The sequence below is a fragment of the Pelecanus crispus genome, chromosome 6 (genome assembly GCF_030463565.1).
Source record: "Pelecanus crispus isolate bPelCri1 chromosome 6, bPelCri1.pri, whole genome shotgun sequence".
Lineage (NCBI taxonomy): Eukaryota > Metazoa > Chordata > Aves > Pelecaniformes > Pelecanidae > Pelecanus > Pelecanus crispus.
The window spans coordinates 59,857,052-59,880,482 of record NC_134648.1 but is presented as its reverse complement, the minus strand read 5'-3'; the positions used below and the strand labels follow the sequence as shown (position 1 = coordinate 59,880,482).

Below are 23,431 nucleotides of genomic sequence, written 5' to 3'. Positions count from 1 at the left end.
TGTTAATTAAATAGCTACAGTGGCATATGCCCCATCCTGCCGGAGCGGCACTCTGCAGCTGCACAGCCATGTCCCCGGTGCGTAACCACCCCTTGTGAGTTAAAAAAAATGCATATTAGTCCAAGACCAGATTTCTTTGTTATTTGTGATTGGACTGACAATGCACTTCTCTGTTGTTTTGACTAGTGTTTGAATACCCATTCTATACCTGAGCTATCACCTGCACCTTGAAAATGAGGCCTGATCCTACCAGTCTTATTCAGACAGATGTTATCATGGGTGGCTTTGGATGTTACATATGGGCCTTTTATTTGTTTAGCGTAGTCTAAGGTAGTGTCTATTCAGTAAAAGTGTGCTGCAGCACCTCAGCTATGGAAATAATAAAGATTTGGCCTTAGTTCTGTTTCTGTAAGTGCCCTCCTGCCACCTCTTTAACACTGCCTGGCAGAGTGCCGAGTGCTCCCTACACAACCCACAGTGAATGAGGTAGTGGGGTGAGAGGTAGAGCAGGTTGGTATGGTTTGCTTGCAGAATATCTTGCAAAGCTACAAAAGGCTGGAAGCTTCTGTCTGCCATAGACCTTGTGGTTGCATATTCTCATAGCGCGTCCCAAGGCAGACCCCCAAATTGCGCCCAAGCTCCTGCTGGAGAGGCTTGGGGATTGGGGTTAGCAGAGCATGGTATTTTGGACCTGAGAGAAGAGAAGGAGGGTTTAGGTTGGTGAGCTGCTTTACCTCACTGCTGGAATACTTCATTTGGCTTTTACCTGCCTTTTGTCTGCAGACCTACCCTCCCATCCACTTGCACACTTTACCAGCTGTGTTTAGTGATTTTTTCAGCAGGGACTAGCTGGGTTGGAGCCTGGGTGCCACTTCTACTCAGGCTGGAGAGCTGCCTCTGTTCAGTGAGGACGAGGGCTAATGTGGGGACAGGGGCCAAGTCCCTCAGACACTGGCAGCATCCTCCGGGTGCTGGAAGAAGTGGCTGAATCCCTGGTGGTGCCATAGGTGAGGGCAGCACCTGCAAAAGCCAGGTAACTCAGCGGAGGCTTTGTGGTATCCTTGCTCACATTTGAGCCATCTGCTGCGTGAAAACTTGTCTCCCACACCAGTCCAAAACAGGGCATCGGGATTGGGGTTTGCTGGTAAGAGCAGAAAGATGGGGGCTGCCTAGGAAAAAGTAGAGGTGGGTTTGTCCACCTCTCTCAAAAATTTCCTTTAATGACAATCTATAAAGAGATGTGAGTTTCATCTGCTTCCCAGCTGCTCTGAAAGAGCTCTGTTGCCTGAGTAAATCAACTTCTTTACAAGATGTAACCGCTGGCCCATTTTTCAGCCTGCTTGTCTGTGTCAAGAAGCAAAACCAGCAGAGCAATATGAATCTGAAATATGGTGCTGAAGAGCAGAGGTGTGATAACGAAACTGCCAAAAAGCAGAGAAATGTTTTATTGAGCACAGGTGAAGGTCTTTTTATGAGACGATCTTTGATGGAAGGGGAGGAAGCGAAAATGTCAGCAACCCATCATGAGAAGGAGAACGCGGCAGCTGGCCGCAAGGTGCAAACCTGGCAGAGCATCGCTCCTTCCTGCGTCTTTTCTCCTTGGGTTTGGATTGGGGAGAATCCCTTTACGGTCACTGCTTTTTATGAGGGAAGAGCCTTGTTTGCCGGACATTGACAAAATATAGATGTGCTTTACTGTCTTAAATCATACGTAGTAAAAGTAGCTCCTGGGGAGAAAACGCAATGGGAGGCAGCGGGTGTCCAGCCTTGCTGCTGGGGGTGTGGGGCACCTCCATGGTGCACATGGGGACAGTGCTGGAGCGAGGCACCATGGGCCTGACCCACCAGCCAGCACCCCAGCCGGACGCTGTGTAACCCCCTCTTCATAGCAGACATCGAAAAGACAAATCAAACCCCAGTGGGATGCCGTGGAAGAGGACGAAGGCACCTCTGCTGGCTCAGGTCTGCTTGTGCTGGGTTGTTCCATATTGCCCAGCCTGGGTGTAGGGTCCGTCCCACTGTGAGTCCTGTGGAGGGCTCTCCACAGCTTCCTCATCTTACGGACACCTGCATTAACCTGTTCTTGTCATGGCTGCTGTGAACTGCCCTAAGTAAAGGGACTGCATTTTTTCTTACAGTCATTTAAGTGCTAAGGCCTCATTATGAAAAGGTCTTAAATGAAAGTGTCTTGATCCCAGCCATGTAGCTACCATGCAAACCTCTGCTCTGTGTACTCATGGTTTGGAGAAGTGGCATAGAAGGAAATAAAAACATGTCTTTTGCTATTGTCAAAATAAATGTATAATTCTCTGAAATCTCAGATGAGTATCGGAAAGGCTCCAGTGTCTCCAAGTGTCTTTTAAAATGACACTGTTCTGTGCTCCGCAGGCTGAGAGATTGTTTTGATTGTTAAAACAGTTTCTAATTTATGTTTTAAAAAAGCTTCAGGAGCCAGGCTGTTCCCTGCTCTCTCAGAGGCCATTGAGTTAAAACAAGGTAGAGTGATTTGTCTTGCCTCAATTTAGCTGTAATGAGTATTAAGTGGTTTATCTATGTGGAGAAAAGTTACTCTGCTAGATTACATCCAAGTTGAATTACACCCCGTTCCATATGGAGTATATTTTTTAAGACAGTAAATCTTGAGGAGGGTGGACAATAACAGTAATGCTCCTTCCTGGGCTGGAATGCGACTCTTCTACCTCTCATGGACATAATGTGTGGAGCGACATCCAATTAGTTTTTCAAAGGCTTTGTAAAGAAACAGGACTTCAGGGTTTATGGCTCTGAGAACAGTTTAGCTTGAAGCATTTACATGTGCAAGTGAGGAATGGATGATGGTGATTATGGTTTTCGTCATTTTGCTGTTGCGGATAGCAGCCTGGCAGGGCATAGCGTTGTCTCTCCCTGCCCTCCTCTTCTGCACCAAGTGTGATGGCTGCAACAGGGAGGGTGTTGGGTGGGAGGTAGGATGTTTTGATGGGAAATTCCTTCCTTCTGGAAGCTGGTGCTTGTGGCCCTGAGGAGTAACTGGAGGAGGACGTTGGCCCCACTGGCATCCCAAGTGACACCGAGTGCCAGAGCATTCTCCCAAAAAGCTTATCCTTGACCACGTGTCCTTGACCATGTCGCCTTCACCACCATCCTTGTCTGCTTCCCTGGTACTGTATCTCCACTTCACTGTGCCACACTTCTACAGAGCCAACCAGCATGGTTGTCTGGCCAGGGTAGGAAGAGGTGTTGGGTCACTGGTAGGGCACCAGCAGGCATGGGTGGACTCGAAGTCGGTGCCATGAGGTGGTAGCCCAGGCAAGTTTACCAGGGGTACACCCTAGCACCCACATCTGGGAGGCACTCATTCCACCAAGGAGAGGGCATTTGGGCTGGTGAAGGTGGAGCATTCCTCATGGCTGGTGGGAGGCTTTGACAAGGCAATGGGGACCGTTCATTTAATTTCTAATGAAGGGGATGAGGGGGTCCAACCTATCAGCAATCCAGCTCTGCCGCCTCTCCTGGGTGGGTTAGCAAGGCCGTCCTCACCCCATGGCTCTGGGGAAGGCAGGGGAGGAGGGAAACTCACTGATAAGAGGAAGGTCAGAGGCAGAAAAATGTTGGGAATGTGTTTCTTGATCTAACGTGGGAGAGACCCAGCCTGGGGTTTTGCTGCTTAGCCTGGCAGTGTTACTGCCTGCTGTCATGAAAGTTATGGGATTTTTTAAACCTGAGATCAAGATGCAAATGGCTCATCTGGCACCTACCTCAACACAGGCAGGTCCAGAAGAAGGAGGCGGTTCGTCTCTGAGGGCACAGTGAGGACGGTGATGGCTCTGAGCACTGTTTCTCAGCCTTTGCCTGAGATGGAGCATCTTCTGCTCACAAAACAGCTCCTTTGCTTTTTTTCTTCTTTTCTTCATATATTTTATGTTGCTGTGGGGTGTTTTCTGGCTGAGGTCAGACGTCGGACATGGTTTGGAGTTGAACGGTGGCATTTGAAGAATTCTAGCAGATCTCAGAACAGGCTTTCAAGGCTGGAAGTAGCTATCGTGTGCATTGGCTTCTGGGGATGTAGGCGTTGCCTTCCCAAGGAGTACCCTTTTTTTGCAAGGGAAACCAGTAAGAAAATAATTCTCTCCCCATTTCCCTTTCTTTGGCAGCCATGCTCAAGTTTTTCTGTCAACCAGCCAGTCCTTGTAGTATCCAGGGCCTGAACACAACAGCTTCTGTGTCACCATTCAACCGCTTAACCTTAATTTTCTGTAGCTGTTAGCAGTGCTGAAACCCACCACATACATATGTTGAAGAGGTTGCTCATGAGGTTCAGGTTGTCAGCCTTCACTTTGGGTAACTTCCCACTGTGCTTGAACGCAGAGCTGCTGGAGAGGACCTCCTGCAGTTTCTCTGCTCTTTGTGGGCATGGGACTGGGAAAAAGGGCTTGTCTGCATCAGAAATAGTTCCTATAAGCCTTTTTTTTGGTGGTTGTTCTTTGCACATGACGTGGTGTGGTGGCCCACAATATAAATGCTTAGTAGTGATAAGACAGTGCAGAGGGGAGGGGGGGCACTGCATACAGCAGGCTCCCTGCCGCTTGGGAAATGGGCTTGGACTGCTAACGGGCAACAGGCTTAGTCAGTAACTGTGGTTCTTGTGGAGCCTGTGTCTGTTACCGTCATCACGTCGAGATCTTCTTATCTAGCATTTTTACACTTGTTTACGCAAGCGTCGCTGTCTGTGCAATTTATGCACGCAGAGACTGCGCTCGGTCCAGAGGCGTATCTCTGATTCTCAGGCAGGCGTGGATTGAGCCTCTCCTTTGACACCACTTTGAATCCTTCCTCGAAGCTGCTTTGAATGCCCCGATACTCTGAGATAAAAATCAGGACCTGCTGTATGAGGATCACTGCATTCATTGTGTAGAGGCACTCAGCTCTGCTGCTGCGCGGGCAGCATGTGGGTACCAGTGAAGCTGGAGGGCAGGTGAGGAAGGACGCCTTATCTGACCAGATCTACTGATGGAGGCTGTTGTATCCAGCACACGAGTGGAAATGGTGGAGTCTCTGGTTGTCTTCAGACAGAGCTGGAGGCTGTTCTGAGAACTGTTTAGCCAAATGAGTATTTCTGGACTGAATCTGTAAGTTAACAAAGCGTGGTGGTCTGGGGCACAGAGGAGGTCAGACCAAAGGGGCTGTGGTCCTCCTGGCTTTGTATTTAAGGATCTCAAACTCCCCTCTCACCCTGCTGCAGGACAGGTTCGTTACTAATTCAGCAAGTTGTTTAAGCTGATGCTGAATTCTTGCTGACTTAAGCACTGGTCTTCTGCAGCATTATACTCGCCACCTTTCGATACACGTGACTAAATTCACGACACTGTTGGCACGAGGCCTTCACGGGGAAGGTGCTGTGGATTGTTCCTATAACCTACTTGGTTTGCCCTCTTCTCCTCTGACCTGGAGACTTCTCCCGTGCTGGGGTGGTTGTTGGGCAGAGGTTGTGATCCCTGCAGCTGAAGGTGATACTGCTGTGAACCTTACCACCACTTAAACTGTTCACTGATCTTACATAGCTTCCTACAGTGCGTTCTTAACCTTTTTCATGCGGACTTGTTTGGATTTCCTGGGTTTGGACAAAGCACAATCCAAACAAAAAAGTGAGCATATTTCCTCTGAGAGCGTTTATGCTTTAGATGGGCACTTGACTCCGATCCGTCCCGCTGTTCCTTTATGTGCGGTTTGGCACTTGTCTATGGCAGTACTTTTTCAAGCATATTTCAATTTTTCTCTTGACTGGTCAAAGCACTCTCAGTGATTAGCTGTAGCTTGGATGCTAGCTCTTCTGCTAAACTGCCCCCAGAGTAGCCAAGAAATGGCATTCAGGCTTGTGCCTCATGCGTTCGGCAGCTACTGGCAAAGGCAGGGATAAGCTGTTTAGTGCAGAGCCAGCCTAAACCTTACACGTGTGCATGGACGCGTGTTTGTGTGTGCAGAGATGCAGCCAGCGGTGCCTGCTCGCCATGGTGGGACTGATCCTGAAAGGTGCTGGCAGTCGCTAACCTACACCGGCATCGGCACGGTTGCGTGAACGCCCAGTTCCTCACCGACTCACGCTCTGTGAAAAGTGCTGTGGTTGAATAGCTTTTGCAGTCACACCATAATAAATGAAATGACGTGAAATATAATTCCACTTCACACTTGTGCGGAAAGTGTTTGAGCTTTTTCATATGCTTAAGCTGCAAAACTCTCTCCTCCTTTTCCTCCTGCTGTAACAACTCACAGCCTCCGCTACCAAAATTACAAGTGGAGGAGAAATTTTGCAAACATCCAGATGGATGGAAGGAGCTATTGTAAACTGCTAAGCTATAATGAAAATGGAGAAAAGGTTTTCCCAGGTTCCTTTATTTTCTTCCCTGTGAAATTTGCAAGTGTGTTGTTTCGAAGCGTGTTTCAAAACAAAACCCAGATGTTTTGGAGAGCAGTAAGCCACCCACAGAGCTCTGCAGCAAGTTATCTTCTACGCCAGGTCACCCTGTCTGGTCTTGCTGTCTTACTGCAATGGTAAACTGGCCATTATGTTCCTTCAGGTTGAATATTACCATTTTATGTGAGGTTATGCTGTATTTTATTGTCCTGGTATTTTTTCTGCTTAGTGTCACGTGCTTCCACTAGAAAAAACAGATGTCCTGGGCAGGCACTTGCTGTGTACGTCAGGCTGTGTGCATGCTGCAGCTCTGTGGTCTTGCTGTATACGCTTCTTCCCCTTTTGCAGCACTGAGAGTTGTGGCACTGACCTCCTTGTAGAGCTGTGCCAGCAGCTTATTTTGGTGAGTTTTTCGGTTGTTTTTGAAAGAAGAAAGGCACGTGTATGGAGGGGTTGTTTATTCAAACCTAAAAGGAAACATCTTGTTCTGTTGTTGAGTATTTTGGTGCATTTTAGATGAATGAGAATGGCTTTCAAAGCTGGGAAAGTACTTTTAAAAAATTAGAAACACAAGATTTCAACTTCACTTTCCTTCTGTACCCCCCACCCTCCAACCTGGTGGCACTGATACGGATTCACAGAAAATATTGCTGTTGCTGAATCTCAGCTTTTTAGTGAAAAAAAGCTTTTAGCAGAATCCCCTCCTCACCCTATACACTTGGGGGTTTATTCATTAGGTTTTTCCCAAACTTGCCTTCCACAGAGATGGAAAACATATTGCTGTCCGACAGTACTTGCCTGTCACACAATGAAGCCTAAACGTATTTTTTCTCTTTTCCTAAAGATTCGTCTTCCAACTATATCAGGCAACTTGAAACAAAAGTGAAACTGCTGGAGGATGACAACAAGCTTCTTTCCCAGGTAGGTTTTTTATTGCCTAATAGATAGTAACGTGGCTCAGTTCTCCTGTTTCCATATAGTTGCGTCTGACTGCCCACTTGAATGCACCAGGGCTTTTGGTGGATGTCCTGCCAGGGGAAGAGCATAACGGTCTTTTCATATCAATCCCTGATAGAATTGGGTATCCTTTTGTTATAAAAAAAATTACTAAAAAAAAAAAAAACCAAACCAAAAACATTAAAAAAGTATACCCTCTGTTAGTGTCCATGTGTGTTTTGGAGATGCATTAACGCCTCCCTGCAGACCACCTCGATCCACTGCTGCTCTTGGGGATGCTGCGAGGGTCTGCCGCTGCCTGTGCCCTTGCTGTAGGATTTTGTCTTGCTTGCCCATTTACATTGGTTTTTATCTTGTTGAAAGACGAGGCTGTAGTCAAAGGACAGCCTTGGGAATAGTTTTGTTCAGTGCTGGCTCCCAGCTTTTATTTGATATCTTGCTTAAAATCAAACAGACCTCTTTAAAACTGGCACTTTTTGCTTGCATCTGCCCTTCAAAGTCTACTCCATGTGCCACTGGGCTTTTGATCACTCCTGGTGCTTCCCTATCTCTGTATAGGAATGTCAAGCAGCGGGAAGACGACAGTCGTTCTGTCTGGTATGTCCCCTGGATCCCCTGTGAAACACAGCACTTGGTGTAAACAGGGGTAGCTTTGCTGAAATCAGTGAAACACTGCCTATTTAAACCATCAGAAGAGTTACCCTTTTTCTCTTGTTCTTTGCATCCTTTCACCGTTGGACTTTTCTACCTCCCTGGCATTTTAAAGGTCTTTTTTCTATACTTTGCTTAGTACTTCAAGCGTGGAGTTTCACAGTCATTTTGTTCCAGATTCTTTGCAATTATAAGGACTGGAAGTAAAAAAAAAAAAAACCAAAACCCTTCCTTATTATTTTTTTTTAAATACCTTTTTGCCAATTTATGTTGTGCTGTTCTTTGCATTTCTCCAAATCTGAAAATAGACTGTTCCAGGATCACGTGTTTCTAAAACATTCCTGTTTTTAAAAAAAATTGAAAAGAAGGCTCTATGCTCACTGAAACATCAATAAAATAATTTTGTTAAAGCTTATTTTTACTGAAATACACATTTTGACCTGACTAGGAGCTTTTTTTAAAGATTACTGCAAATTTCCAGTGTACTCATTGGCATTGCTAGCCATGAAACAAAACTCACAGGGCATTGAAGGGTTAAAACCCCAAAAGGGTGCTCAACTCAACAGCTACTGAGTGGCTTCATGTATTAATCAATTGCTAATTTAATTTTAACTCCCTCTGTCTTTCTCCCAACCCGTGAGTGAGCTGGTGGGGGTCGAAACCCCGAGACTATTTAATTGGAGCTACTGATAAGCAGACGGGCTGGTGCATGGGCAGTTGGGATGCGCATGGATTTGGGGACGGGCTCGATGTGCCCTTGGCCCAGCTTCGTCCTGGCGCAGCCGAGCGCATTACCCTGTTGGATCTGCCTTATGAGGTCAAAAAAAAGTGGTTGGTAATTAATTGGTGGTAAATTAACAGGGGCGGAATAGCTGCCTGGGCTTACTGCATCGGGGGGATGAAACCCAATTAGTCTCCGGGTGCGTGAGCCTGAAGCAGCCCCACGCATCAGCCCTTCACCTTCATGCTGTCCTGGGTGGGAAGGCTGTGCCTTTTCCTCCACGTGCACAACTGTCCTCAGGTGTCCTCACCTTTCAGGCTGTGTCACTACAAACATTTGAATCCAGGAGGGAGGGAAATGATCTTAAAATAGCTCTGTGCTCTGGAGAGGGCCAGCCACCTCCCCAGCAGCAGCAGCCGCCGACACCAGCCTGGCTCTGACGTTCTGTGCAGCCTCTGTGCCCTCCAAAAAGACCAGGATCCAGCTTATTTCAGATCACACTCGGGGAATACCTCTTTTTTTATCGTAGCACTGAGACAGCTCTCCTTAGGGCAACAGGAGAGGAGTTGAAGCTGACACGGTCTGGGTGAACTCCCTGGGAGTACTGAGCTGCATCTCCTCTAAAGCTGTGACACTGTGAACCTAGATTTGGATTTTTTCTGTTTTAATGGGAAAGATGAGGAAAATCTGTATAGGCACAAACTCACATGCATATGTACACGTTGCTCCCAGAACTTTCCCAGAAAAGTATAATCCACTTAGTCTATTCTTTCTTTCTTCATCTGATTGGAAAGTGTTTAGGTGTTACCATGCGGATCTTGGGATAAGACTCTAGTCAAAAAGGATCCTGGCAAACTTTCCTGCTGTTTTTAAAGTTGCCAGGTGATCCTGGCCGTTTGAACTCTGCAATGCCAAACTGGCTTGTCAACACCAAAGTCACATTTTAACTCGGCTTGGCTTTCTCCCTGGGAGTATTGACATTGCAATAATGTTTGCAGTCTGGTGTCAAGAAGTTCTATCACCAGCGTGCTGAGGAGTGATGAAACCTGACGTCCTAAGTAACAAACAGTGCCTGTGCATTAAGGGATTAACAAATCAGTGGTGGTTATGGAAGTCTTCCTGGCTTCTCTCCAAGTACTAAACGTAGAGATGAAATAGTGCTTCATCCAGAGAAACCCGAGAAGGCCGGTGCTGCAAATGATGCTGCAAGCTTTACGGAAGGATTTATATTACGGTGACACAATGCCCCTTTGCTAGCTGGTGCATCCTGATCGAGGTTTGTCGCTTTATCTTCTTCGGCATCAGGGGTGTGAAGCTGTGCTGAGAGGTGATGTCGTTGTACCACCTTCAGGCATGGCAGTAAGTTGGTGCAGGGGTCCCCAGCCTGCACTTTTTCTCCTGCTTCCCGACATCTCCTTTCTCCGTAAGCACTTCAGAAGAAAATCTCAGTGGGAGAGGCGAGAGCTCTCCAGCTCGTGCTGAGGTGGCCACTCTGCGCAGTCTGTGTTACGTGCAGCGCAGGCATGCTGGGATTCACCCTTCTCTTTTTCTGGTGACTCATTTGAACAGATTAATGGAGAGAGCTTTTCCTCCCCTTCGGAGATCAAGAAGTACCATCTCACGAGCCACACTTTGCAGTGGGTGGAAAGTAAATGGAGAAGTGGGTGTTATTTATGATAGCTGTATATGGATTTTTTTGGTTTTGACTTCTTTTGCTTTCTGGGGAAGGAGATGTGTATTTCCAGTTGGGAAATGAGCTGCTTCTGACATTGCTAACCCATCAGTAATCATCACTCTTCCCATTCTTCTTTGTCTGAGCAGAAACGACTCCTGTTTCATACCTTTCTTTGACTCAGGTTTACACTGTAATGTTTTGCTGGCATGGCCGTGTTAACTAGAAAGTCATGCTCTTGGATGGCATCGCTGTGCTGGCAAAACCCCTGGCAGCAATTCTGACAACACACAGCTTTTGTTGCTCAGGTTCATATTGGTTGGGGATATGCTGTAGCAAATGCTGCTACCAGAAAAGGCCCCCCTATGCCTGCTCACCGGTGCTGGAAGGCGCCTGTGGTGTAACCACAGTGGCAGAGACCCTACAGAGCAGGTAGGGACCTCAGTGTCCTGGGGTTGACGGTGTCAGCCTTTCTCACAAGTATAGCTGGTTTCTGGAAGTTTTAGTCGAGGTGTAAAGAAGATGAACGTAAGCTCTGAGGAATGTTGGGTGTTGGCTTTGGAGAGCTTCACAGGCATTATAGTCTCAAATTCTCTAGGGAAGAAGCACACTAAGTTCTGCTGTGTGCATGCAATTCATTTATGCAACATCAGGTGGGAGAAGTCCTGTTTTTCCTCTACGTCATTGTGGGGACTGCCCAGGACAGCTGGTGTTAACCTCTCTTTCACGCTGTCTGGTTAACTAGAAGAGGGTACCTTCCGTATTACTAAGATGTAACTCCTGAGATGGGAGACCGTATTTGCTTTCCAATCCTCTGAGCTGAAAGTGTCCAAGCAGAAAATAAACCCCTTAAGTCACCTCACACTGCCCCTTGAACTAAAAATGAATTTGTAATTACACCCTTTCCCCTCAAGATTAGAGAAACCCGTGTTTATGAGCTTCAGGAGCTCCAGAGGTCAATTCTGGTTAGTTTTATAACTAATGCATACATTTTAGAGATAATAACAGTGACAAACTTCTGGACATTATTTCACAGTATTTTGCATTTTCAGCTCATGCTGTACAATGGCAAGGATTGGGCACTTTTTCATAAACCTGAAGTTTATAGGCTTTGTGGACCCCTCACCCTGTTCTCCTTATAACTAAGTCCTGTGCACCATGGGCTGGATGTTGGGACTTCTTTTGGTTTATAGTCTCTGCTGAGCTGTGTCTGGCTTTTTCCTTCAGAACAGGAATGCCAGAGGCATTTTCCTACTCAAAGATGCCCAGGGCATGTTGTACACCTTTGTTTCAAAAAGCCCAGCTTTGAACAGAGCAGACGTATTGGGCAGGTGAGACTCTGAGGAACTAGACATTTGACAGTGAGGTCCTGGTGCATCTTTCAGGGAAAATTTCAGGTCCCCTGGTGCAGAGCAGAAATACAAAAAATTCTTCTCTAGGGAGTGAACAACCTTTGGGATTTATGAGGAACATCAGAGTATTTAATTAAAATGGCCAAATAGACTTCAGTATTACCAACACTTCACAGCATTTCAGTATCTACCTGCTAGCTAACTGAGATTTAGAATATTCTTGGAAGATCTTTAGAGCATCCCTGGAAGGTCTTGAAAACTGCGCTTAGTCTTATTTTTAAGAAACTGCATGCTTAGCCTGAATTAAAAGAAGGCTTCAGCTGTACAGATAATAAAATGATAGTAAATAATACCTGTAAACACTGTTATTAAAATAGAGCTGAGGTTTTAGAGCTAGGAGTTTCCATGGGAAGGGCATCTACAGGCTGCCTCAGTTCTTCTTAGGCAAATGTGAACTTGGCACAAATATGCACTCAGCAGGCAGTTTCTAGCATATTGTTTTGAAAATGAGGGGGAAAAAACTGGACCCCAGGATTGAAGAGAGCCTGAGAATTGTTAGTACTGCAAAGAACAAAGATGTAAATGCCTTTCAGCAGAGAGCTTGATCTCTTCCTGAAGAGCAGAGGACGTAGGAGAAAAAGAAATTGCCCACAATGTGCTGGCTGGCTTCGGGAGAGTCAGCGTGCAATTTCCTCTGTTGTTTTATTATCAGTTGCTTTTGTGCCAAGTCTGCCATTAGCAGTTTCTCCTTGTGGAGTTGCCTCTCAGCTCTCAGAGTTGCTACAGGGTCTTAACATTTGGGCCTCTCCTTGACTTGCGGCTCTGGAGTTTTGTTGTGAGGCTGTGGCTTGCTCCAGGAGCATCGCACATGCTCATCATGAGCGGAACAAAATTACAAACCTGGCTTATTTCCCCAAAGTCTACCTACTGTTTGTGTGTGAGGAGGATAAGTATAATTGCTTTAATTTAAGGTCTCACAAGGGAAATTGGATTTTTTTGTAATAGAGAGCAACTCAGACATGAAAGCTTTCCAGTGCATTTGGTCCCCATTTAAATTCAGAATACTGAAGGGGATGTGCCCTAGGTTACTATATTACTGGTTTTATGCACTGTTTAAATGTTTAGCTGCATATTAATTTTAACTAATCAAAAAGGAGATGCATATTTGGGGCCTCATCCAAATATTCGTTTCAAGTCAATGGTGAGACTTTCTACAGGACTCCATGCATTTTGGAGTACAGCTCACACAGAACCAGATTTTCATGAGACCTTCTTTCATGAGACCTTTCATGAGACCATTCTCCAAACTCTGATTTAGACCTCTAATTGCATTGCATTGCTTATATGCGTAAATGCAAAAAATACTAACAGAATCCCCCAAATGTAGCTTCCTTAGCTGTGGCAGCAGAATCTTCAAGAAAACATAGCATGCAAAACAAATATATGTCCAAGTGTGTTTCATTTCACCTATTTCTTTAATGAATTAAAATGACAAGACTGGTCTGACCAATTTGCTATCAAGTAAGTGGACTTGAGATTTAAGTAAACAATAAGTATTTATTGAATAAAATGGTTTTCCCCCAAATAAGAGATGTATAGTTTTATAAAAGCAGTTCAAAGATGGCTCAGACTTGCATCCAAAATAGTTTCAAGCCCTTCAAGACAATGGAGTTCCTTCTGTTGACTTTGGACGTAAGGGCCTTGGGCTGCTACCTACCAAAATAAATATTCTCTTGGTATTCACTTCCCAGTCATGAGTAGGAACACGTCTAGAAAGCAGGATCAATGACAGAAATGAGCTTTTGCAGCTTGTAATTAAAGCTGGATGGTGTACTGTGTGTTCTGGGGGTTGTCACCTGTGGAATCAAGGGATTTTATGAGAATGTCACCTGACACGTATAAATAGAGTTCCCCCAAAACCTAGGAAATGTAATTCAAGAAGTTCTGAATCCAGAAGTTGAATAACAGATAGACAGAAACATATAGCGGTTATTGAGTCTTAGGAATTTGAGACAATCATATAATTTCTTGCAACTTAACTCAAAATTTTCAAAGGACCGGAGCTGAATTTCTATGTAAGAGTGTGAGTGGGAGAGAGAGAGACACACACACAAAGCACTGCCATGCCCCATTTGTTTCTGTTGTGGGTAAGCAAGAACATTGGGTTTAATGAGGCTGAGTTTAACCTCCAGCTGTGAAATACAGGATTAGTCATATCCTGTGCTTAACCAGCTTTCTAATAATTTCACTGGATTCCACTTTTTTCTGTGTATGAGGACAGGGTCAGGGAAAAGCTCTTAATTGCGGTTAGATCAGGCTATGAAGAAGTAGGATTTTGTGTCTTTGTAACATCCAGAGAGGTTCAGATTCTCAATGATGGGTCCATCTGAGAAGGACTGAAAAATGTTTTGAGGGGAAACTAAGCAATAGCTGCAGAAGCTTAAAAGCAGATTTTTGCAATAAGTTCAATGCCAAATTCAAGACCAGCTCAAGAAAAATCCAGTGTCTGATAGCTGAAAACAACTTGGGCAAGTATGGGAAGGATGTTAATAATTCATTTCTTTTGGAAAAAAAAAAAAAAAAGAGGCTTTACCCAAAGCTGTAAGTTTGTGACAAAATTTTCAGTTTTGTTTTGCTTTTCATGAAGCCAGAAATACAGATCTGAATCTTTATAGGAGACTTTTAAAGAATATTCAAACTATCTGATAAAAATTAAGACTGGCTGTAAGTGATTCTTCCCGACTATTCAAGTCCTGGTTCAGCAGAGAGTTTTGAACATCTGAGTGGTCCTCCAGAAGAGAGGGGCTTGAGTGTCCATCTTGCCCTGAGCACTCTTCAGAAGAGAGAGGAGGCCAGCAGAGCCCTGGGCCAGCTTGGTCCCAGCATTAGTTAAAGCCTGCAAGGGACCTTTTCTGATTTATGAGAAGGGGATTCAGGTCTTTGCCTTCCTCATTCCCAGCTCCCATTCTACGGGATGTGGGGAGTGCCTTGGAGGCAGCCCCAGTGGCATTGCTGTGGCTGAGCTTTTTGGAGGAGGTGCAGTGGTTCCTTTTGGCCTCATGGCCTGAAGTGCAGTTGGCAGAAGAAAATGAAAGGTGACTCCAGGGGATAGTCCAGTGAGCTTATTTGTGGGCTTAATACTACATCCACATCTACATCTACTTGCCTGGTGGAACTGGGGCAGCATTCCTTAGCTTCTCCATTGGCATCCCTAACGAAGAGACTCATTTTGGTGCTAATGAGCCATGGATGGGCTCCATTAGTCTGAGACTCCTCAACTCATTGCGTACAGGCCACAGACCAGACATGAATGTCAATGGTTATAGCTCCATTTGGCTTTGTTCACTACTGAGCTGCATTTCTATTTGGGTTATAGGCTGTGGTGCCTGGATCTCAGCTGCACCAGCCCATATTCTCTCTTGAGCAAAGCCTGCCAGTTGTGTGATTATAATTATATACTGCAATTTGGTTTGAGCTGATTATCTGAGTCTCCCATGAGTTACGGGGTTGATCTTTCTCTGCTGATCTAAAACAAGAGGAAAAAAATACAGACACTCTTGAATACTAACAGCGTACTGAAGTTCCCTACCTCAGTTGCTACAGAGAGTGGAGAGGTTTGAAACTTGCACTGCTTTTATTGCCTGTACCCCACTGAGATACTAATAAAAATATTTTTCCAAGAGTGGTTTTACATGGCAAAATCTGCTAAGCCTCTTACTGACTGTCTCCTGCTATTTATTAAGCCTTTCCCAAACAGTTAGCTCCCAATAGAGAATTCCAGTTGTCACCATTGCAACCAGATGAAATCTGGTGCTTTGCCCATCCAGCTTGTATGAATGCAGCTCATGATATGAGGGGAAAGTCAGAGCATAGGCAGAAGTGGGGATGCGTGTTCCTGCATTGTGTTTGCGAATGGCTGGGATCCAGCCATGGCACAGCGTCCAAATGCATCCTTACAGCTCCCTGTGCTGCTGCTGTACGAGGGCTGTGCACCTCATTCTCAGCATCGTGCCGTTTCCAGTTCCACCTGAACAGCTGAAAATGGCTTTACTGGTGAAACTGGCTGAGGTTGCACTTGCGACCTGCTGGCTGAGTACTGGAGAGGGAATTGGGAGAGCAGGTGTCTTGGCAGACCATCGTCCTCTAAAGCCTTTGTCACCAGTCTAAGGAATGATCCCTGGATGCGCTGCGTGTACAACAGGGATATGAACCAGTGTAAAGGAATTTAATCTCTCCTGTTACAGAAAGCTCATATTATTACATGACATGGAAGATGTTAAATGGTTTTAATCTCATCCCTTAATTTTTTTTTCATATTTGCAGAGTTCTTTCAAAATCAAATACGTTGATTTTTTTATTGCACTCTCATGTGTGTAATTTCCAGCTTGCCTGATAAATGCTGTTGAAGCTAATGGGACTCTTCACATATACTTAAAGTCAGATATGTGCTTTGCTGAGCTTATTTTTGCTTGAATATGTGTTGCAGTGATAACTGCAATTACTGAACCTTAATTCAATTATTTGCTAGCTTCACACAGTGAAATTGCCCATCCCTCAACTTCCTGGTGCATGAGACCCTAAAACACGGATTAATGAGATAAGGAGGAAATCTTTGTGCAAGGTCATGTGGTAGGGGATGTTTGCTGGGGCACAAGGCTGCCTGAAAGGGCCATGTGCGTGTGGTGCTGAGGTCATGAGAAAATGGGGCCATTGCCCTGGTGCCTGTTCAAATAATAGTATTATCTTGTCAAGTGCTGCATGTAAGACCGGCTTATTTTGGTCGTCTGTGGTAAGGATGGAGTTTTTTCCAAGATGATGAAATAACCTTTTTCTGTGAAGTTTCCAAATGTATAATGTTCTTCTGTTCCCTTCTAGCTGGCTGACTGCAACAGCTTGCCACGAAATTTCAGTAAGGTAGAGAGAGCTAATGCATCCACAAACAGCTTCTTGGATCTGGGGGGTGCCTTTTAATATTGCTGCTGGTTGTTTGGGGCTCTGATTGCTTGTTCTTTCACATGCTAATGTCGGCAATTTCCATTTTTTAATCATCTGAATGTATTAAATATGCCCCTAAGTATTTTTATTTCCCTCCTGTACTTGTGCAAAAGACATTGCTTAGTAACATCTGAGTTTTGACCAACTTCAAGCCAAAGCCATTTACCTACCTGAAAAGAAGTTGGTACTTTTAGCTAAATTGCTGCAGGAAGTAACAGGAAAATGTTTTGAGCTAAACCTTCCATTTAATTACCCAATTGCAAACAATGGGTTGTTGAGTGTCAAAATTGAGGCAGTTTCAATTACTGGAACAATTATGGTTTAAGGTAGGTTTAAGAATTTGTTGGTAGGTTTAAGAATTTGTGTTACAGTGACAGGCACGGAATTCAGGTAATGGGCAGTATAAGAGTCCATAAAGATGAAGGCAGCCTGACCCAGTGGGCTGAAATAAAACCTTCCTCCTTTTGCTCTTCACAAATATGTATAATCAAAAGCCAAGGTCTCAGCAGAGTTTTCCATCTAACATCCGAGATTTATGGAGTAAAACTAGAATATTAAGTAAGAACGACATTTTTTTCATATAAACTTTTTCATATAGAGAATTACCCAGATCATAAGCCCAAATCCTTATGTACTTACATGGTCAGGATGGGATGCCCTTGCCCTATGGCTAAGGACCAGGTTCACCCTGATATTTAAATGACAGCTAAAGGAAATCATGTGCTTTGTAAAAGGGTGGAGTAGCCACTAAAAAATGGAAATTGCTTGTCTCTCTGAGGGCTGGGTGATGGTCTGGCATATTCATTTGTCCGAAGAAGATCTTCTGAACTGGTGTCAATAAGGGTATCTTCTGTTGCCAATATCGAGTTCATCACAGTATTCCTTTCCATCTAGTTGCATTTCATGTTAAGATACATAATTTCTTCCAATGCTATATTGAATAGCAGATGTAATATTAATAAATTTAAGTGGTAATCAGCTGTCTCTTAAGCTTAGTGCTAGTGGGTCTGCGTTGTGGGAAAACGAAGCTGATTATTATAAAGCCTCTGAAATGACAGCCCTCTGGGAAGTCTGCTGTCAGTGACTCATGTATGCTTGAATCTCTTAATTCTGGACACATTTTTCCACCCCTTTATAAAGGGACCCCCCAGAGGTAAACAAAAAGGGGCTTGTAGGACTCCTGGCCTTCGACTTGGTTCTTGTGTTTGGGCTTTTTTTAAACAGCATGTGGACCAAGAGAGGAAGCTTTCACAATGCAGGAGGTTACAAATGAGTTACGAAGAAGTGATGAGAGCAGCATCTCAGGTACTCAGACGTAGTCCTCAGGTGCCGCCCGGACTGTCCCTTCTGGCTCCTGCCATGCACCAGAAGGACGTGGGTCTCTAGCAGCTCTTCATCACATCTGCCAAGCCTCCACGGGTGCCTTGGATACACTCAGGCATGGGATACCTGTGTGTAGACACCCAAATTGCTCCCAGGTGACCCCACAGCCCGTGGGGAGAAGGGAAGCTGTGACTTTTTGTAAAGGCTTTAACATTTCTGCAGGGCACAGGGTCAAACCGATCATTTATGATTAATTTTTATTTTAACCTCTGTTCAGCCTTCAGCTGTTACAACTTATGCAAAAGGAGAAAATAGTGTTTTCAATTAAAGGCTACTTATGTAACAACCCTGTTTTGAATGCTAATTCATGAATTACTGGAAGCTGACAGTGTCGCTTTTTAATTTTCCTCGGTCACTTCAGCACATAGTTCTAATTGAAATTGTTCTGGTTTTTTTGCTAATCTCTTTCATAAATGCTGAGAAATATCTGTCAAGTGAATTTCTGTCTTTCTGTATTTAATTTCTGTTAAGAATGGTCCATTTTGTTACATCAAAGCGCCTTGAAATTAAATTCTTGTCTTCTTTTTTCTCCCTTCCAGCAGAAGTAACACTGAAGGGTAACAGAAAAGATGATTTTTCTAACTTGTCTATAAGTTTTCAACACTTTATCTTCACAGTTGGTTCAACATGGCCACTGCAGTGGTCTGACTTTACTGGACAGAAACGGAAAGGAAAATAAATGTTTCTTCTTAGTACTTTGACCTTAAAATACCACAAACACCATCCATCTTCTTGTGTTATTTGTGTTATTTTCAAATTGAATCACTCAGCACATCAGGTCAAAAAGTCAGAGGCCACCATTTCTTCTTCCTGCTAGCAGGATAGAAAGCTTTGATAGGAACAAGTGTTTGCTGATTTTTTTAAAAAAATGTAATTTTAGGCTTTGGTAAGCACCAAGACTTTAATTTCTATCTGAAGTATTTTAAATGATACATTTAAAATGTACCACTTTCCACCCGTGTTAATAATCAAATTGCTTCTGTTTTCTAGACAAAGTTGGGTTTGCAGTCTATTTTTACTAAAGAACATGAGTTGTTGGTCCTGTTCTTTTCTCACTGATATGAGCAGGCAAAACTCCCTTCCCTGCCAGGAGGGGCATGTCTAGGTCCATTTCTTTCGTAACAGGGCTGACAAAGATCTCAGGCTTTGGTCCAAGAGCAGTATCTTCCGGGGTCACTTCGAGTTCTGCCTAGTTGAAAAATTTAGCAATAAATGTCATGTCAGTATTTCCAGATAATGAAGAGTTATTGTGTCTGAGGGACCACTGTGGAGCTGTCAGCGTTGGCAGTGTGTAGCACAGGTTTGCGCTGAAGGCGAAGGTGTTGGGTCTGCAGGCTCGTCCCTGTGCTCGTCAGCCGGTGAAGGGCGGCAGCACCATGCGGAGCGATGCTGAGTTAGGCCTAGGGGAGGTCTTGCACTTCCATACCACTGTGACAGTCAGGAGATGCTTTCTTTTTCTCTATTTCCTTTCCTTTTCCTTTTTTTTTTTTTTTTTTTTTTTAATATTTGGATGAAACTGGTGTTTGAAAAAAATTCACAGTAAAAGAGCAAGAGCTACTCCAGAGTAGTCAGTGGCCAGTTGTTGGCATTTGCTGGGGACAAGCGTATTTCAGGTTATGCAAGTTGTAAATTTGATCAGGTTAAGTAAAGACTGACTGTGAGTCTCCTCGGCTCTCTCTTGGTTTCCTTTTCTGTGTCACTCCCTCTCTCTCTGCTCCTCAGCTTAGAAAACATTCCCAATAAAAGTACAATCGGAACAGCAATCTCCCATGGAGTTTTAGTTCAGATGAAAATGATTTTGCTGATAAATTCCTCGAAACTCCAAAAATGTAAAGTGATTTTACCTGAAGGGTAATTTATTATAGACATGTTGCCCATTAATTGAGATAATCTCCAACAATGATGATGAAACAGAGATGATCAGGAATTGTACTTTTAAAATGCCATTCTGACTAGAAAAGCAATTTGGGATCCACTTATATCTCAGTAATGAAAATTGGGTAAGGTAATAAGAGATTTCATTTTGTGAGTGAATTGACAATGCAAATACCAGGATTTTTAATTTAGGTTTAAGTGGAGTAATGGCTACTCATTCTGATGCATCATTAGTCATATTGCTTTTTAATGAGGGATTCACTTTCTTTTCCTGGTTAGCTCTAACACTGATAGCAAAGCCCAATGAATGCGTAAATGTTTAGGGAGGTCTGATGAATACGTGTCACTGCACCATTTTAATTTAAAAAAGGAAGAAAAAGCAGTTTTTCTTCTATGGTGGAGAAATGCACACTGGCTTTTAGTGCAAGGAAAATAAATAGTGCACAACTGTGACTGGTAGGCTGTTGTAAAAAATACTGAGAGTAAGATACATTTTGAAACAAATTCTAGAAAGTATAGAAGGAAAATTGCATTGAGTGGAGTGCTCGTGAAAGGGACTGGCTTTACGGCTGGCAGCAGCAGGGAAAAGTGGTTCTTTGGCCATCTCCAACACGAATGCGCTATAAATAATGGCAGATGAAGATTCTTCTTGCAGTACCAAACCCACTCCATGCCTCAAACACCTCATTCCTCTTCTGGACAGATCTCTGTTCAGCATTTTTATTTCTTAGATGTCTTTTATTTTCTTTTCCTTTTATTTTATTTTTCCTTTTTCCTTCCTTTCCTTTAATTAAGAGCTTGTTTTGATGTTCATTGAACTCAGTGGGAATCTTTCCATCAAATTGAATGCATTAGGTCAGATTCATAATCAGCAGTCACTGGAACAACCTAACAATAGTTTTGTCACACACAAGTGCACTGTCTTAAATGGGATTTGCTTAAAAAAAGCAATAGAACTAATCCATTATAAACACTTGTTAGAGCAGAGTTTTGACTGTATCTGTATATTTACCAACACAATTTCAAACAATTTAAGCCAAATTGAAATTAATGCAGACTCTTGCTCCAGGCAGGAGCATAGGGCAGTTAAATTAAATCAATTTAAACTAGCGTATTTTTAGTCACAGCAGTATGATATTGTGTGTTGACTAGACTTAGGTCTGGTTGCCTTACTTCCTTTGGTGGGTGAGGCATTTTGGCTTTCTATGAGGACAAGCTGTAGTGTGATGAAACATGTGCTATGTCTAACGTAGACCAACCCATTCAGATTTGGGGGCAAGAGAACAAGTTTCTGGGAGGCAAATAACTGTCCACCAAATCTCTCTTTCTCATGCCTGTTTCTACGTTCCTGGTGCCCCATAAGCACGTGGCATCTTGCAGGTCTCAGTGCGGTTTGCAAAAGCCTGAGCAATCCAGGGTCTCTAAACTCTGGCAAGGCAGTGCATGTCTTTCGAGGAGATCTGTGACCTCTGGGGTCTCCAGCACAAAGCTGCAACCTCACGTTTTCGCGCTACTGTTTTATTCTGCTTTTCCCTTGCCCGTGCAAGTGCCCATTCGTCACAGGTGTCAGGGAAGGGCGCATGAGCAGAGTGTCGGGACCTCTCCAGGAGATTGCTGTCCCCCCATGCACATACAATAGTGAAGAAGAGGTTGCACACAGCAGGGCAGGGTAGAATCCTTTCAGGATAACCACCAAGAGACCCCTACATATCCCAGGCCTGAGACAATGCCAGTAAACTAAGAGTCTTCTCGTCATCTTCCTTTGTGATGTGCTAACCTTCCTTTAAAAGTATATACCTCCCAGGCATGGTGGAGGAAACTCAGTTTTGCAGCAGTCACTTTTTAGCTTCAGAAGGAGTTATCTCCTTCAGATCTTTCTGTCTCTGACTCTCTGTTGTGAAATGTGAAAGAAATATAGGCCACGACCTGCTCTGACGCCACCTTGTAAATTCAAGGGAATCCCAGACATCCAATATGCTGAAGTCATTCCGTATCACTTCACTCCATGCGAGGCACAGCAGTTCCCAGCATATAGGGTGGTACAGGACTAGCATCCATTTCGCATGATGGCTTTCTTGAAAACTGCCCTTGTCTTCACAGCTTGTAAAAGGAAAGTTGATAGGGTGAGTGCACCAGAATGGTTGTGAAAGCACTGGGTCACACTGGATGTTTTAACCTAAGAAAACAACATTTTGAAATAAACCCAAAGCTGAACGTGTCCTAAAACAGGCCATGTAGCTACAAGACAATGTTTCTGACACTGATAGAAAATTATGTATCCACTCTGAATCCACCAGTTCTTCTCTGCTAAATGGGAGCAAGAAATGGAAATGAACTTTCTGTATTTCCAGAGATCTGTGAATGGCCACAGTCCCCAAAGTCTCGGTTGTGGTCAGGCCTTTGGGGTTACTGAGGGGTTTTTATATACAGTTGAGCTGATTTATGAGGTTTCCTGTTAAATTTTATTGCACCAGTGGCTTTTCTTCGGTTCTTTTGAAGTAGAAAACATCATTTCTGCTGCAAATGCAAGTCAAAAATCTTAATGGAGCATAAAAATCTAAAAGGACATGATTTTATAGCTTTAAAATAGAGAACAGTGCACTGCTTGATACTCTTAAAAATATGAAAAGTTAATGAGGATGTTTATCAGTAAGAAAAAGATACAATCTTCTCCTAGACTTTTGATTTTGGCTAGCTGTGTATTGGCTTTTTATGGGTGTACTTTTATAAACGAGAAACTCTTCTCGTTCTAGCACTGTCCTGTTTCAGAATCACAGAGAGAGAGAACGAATAACGTAAGGCAGAAACTTTGTCCCAGGGAGATTATTCAGTACTCTCAACACCCAGTGCTGCTTCCCCCTTTGAGTGCAGACTATTGATTGCATTTATCTGATTTCTAGGGTCATATAGACTACCTTTATTTATTTGACTTTGTTTAAGACCTGTGGGTGCACGCAAATTTATAACCAAATAAGAAACTCTTCCTGCCACACACATTTTGCAAGCTTAGGTGAAACACAGTAGCACTTTACAAACTCCCATTGCTTTCCACATGCAGGTGATTGGAATAGCCTATGCTGTTTTAAAAAGAAAAATCTAGAACATGTCTCCTGGTGGATTTCTTTTCCTGATTTTGATTTAATCTGAAGTCTTAAAAATGTTTTTAACGAACATGTAGGAACTTAGGTAAAATAAAAATGCCTTCTTGCTGTATCACTTAATGGAGTAGACCTTGAATGGTTCACCTCCAACTGCTTGCAAATGTTTTCTCCAGGTGTGGGCATGGAAAAAACATTTTATTACAATATTCACTGTCACTGCTGTTGCAAGGAGAAGTAATGGGAACAGGTCACGGGGTGGAAGCAGTCATGGGAAAAGCCAATACAGCAGGAGGAGCACAGCTTTCCTTCTTCTCG

General features: G+C 43.8%; 1 protein-coding gene across 1 annotated transcript in view; it reads left to right on the top strand.

The window, feature by feature from the left end:
* CCDC85C (coiled-coil domain containing 85C) overlaps nucleotides 1-23,431 on the top strand; it is a 112,569-nt gene that overhangs the window by 63,229 nt on the left and 25,909 nt on the right. Inside the window, exon 2 of the mRNA XM_075712937.1 lies at nucleotides 7,254-7,330. Coding sequence (XP_075569052.1) covers nucleotides 7,254-7,330 — 77 coding nt within the window. The remainder of the gene's footprint in view (nucleotides 1-7,253; nucleotides 7,331-23,431) is intronic.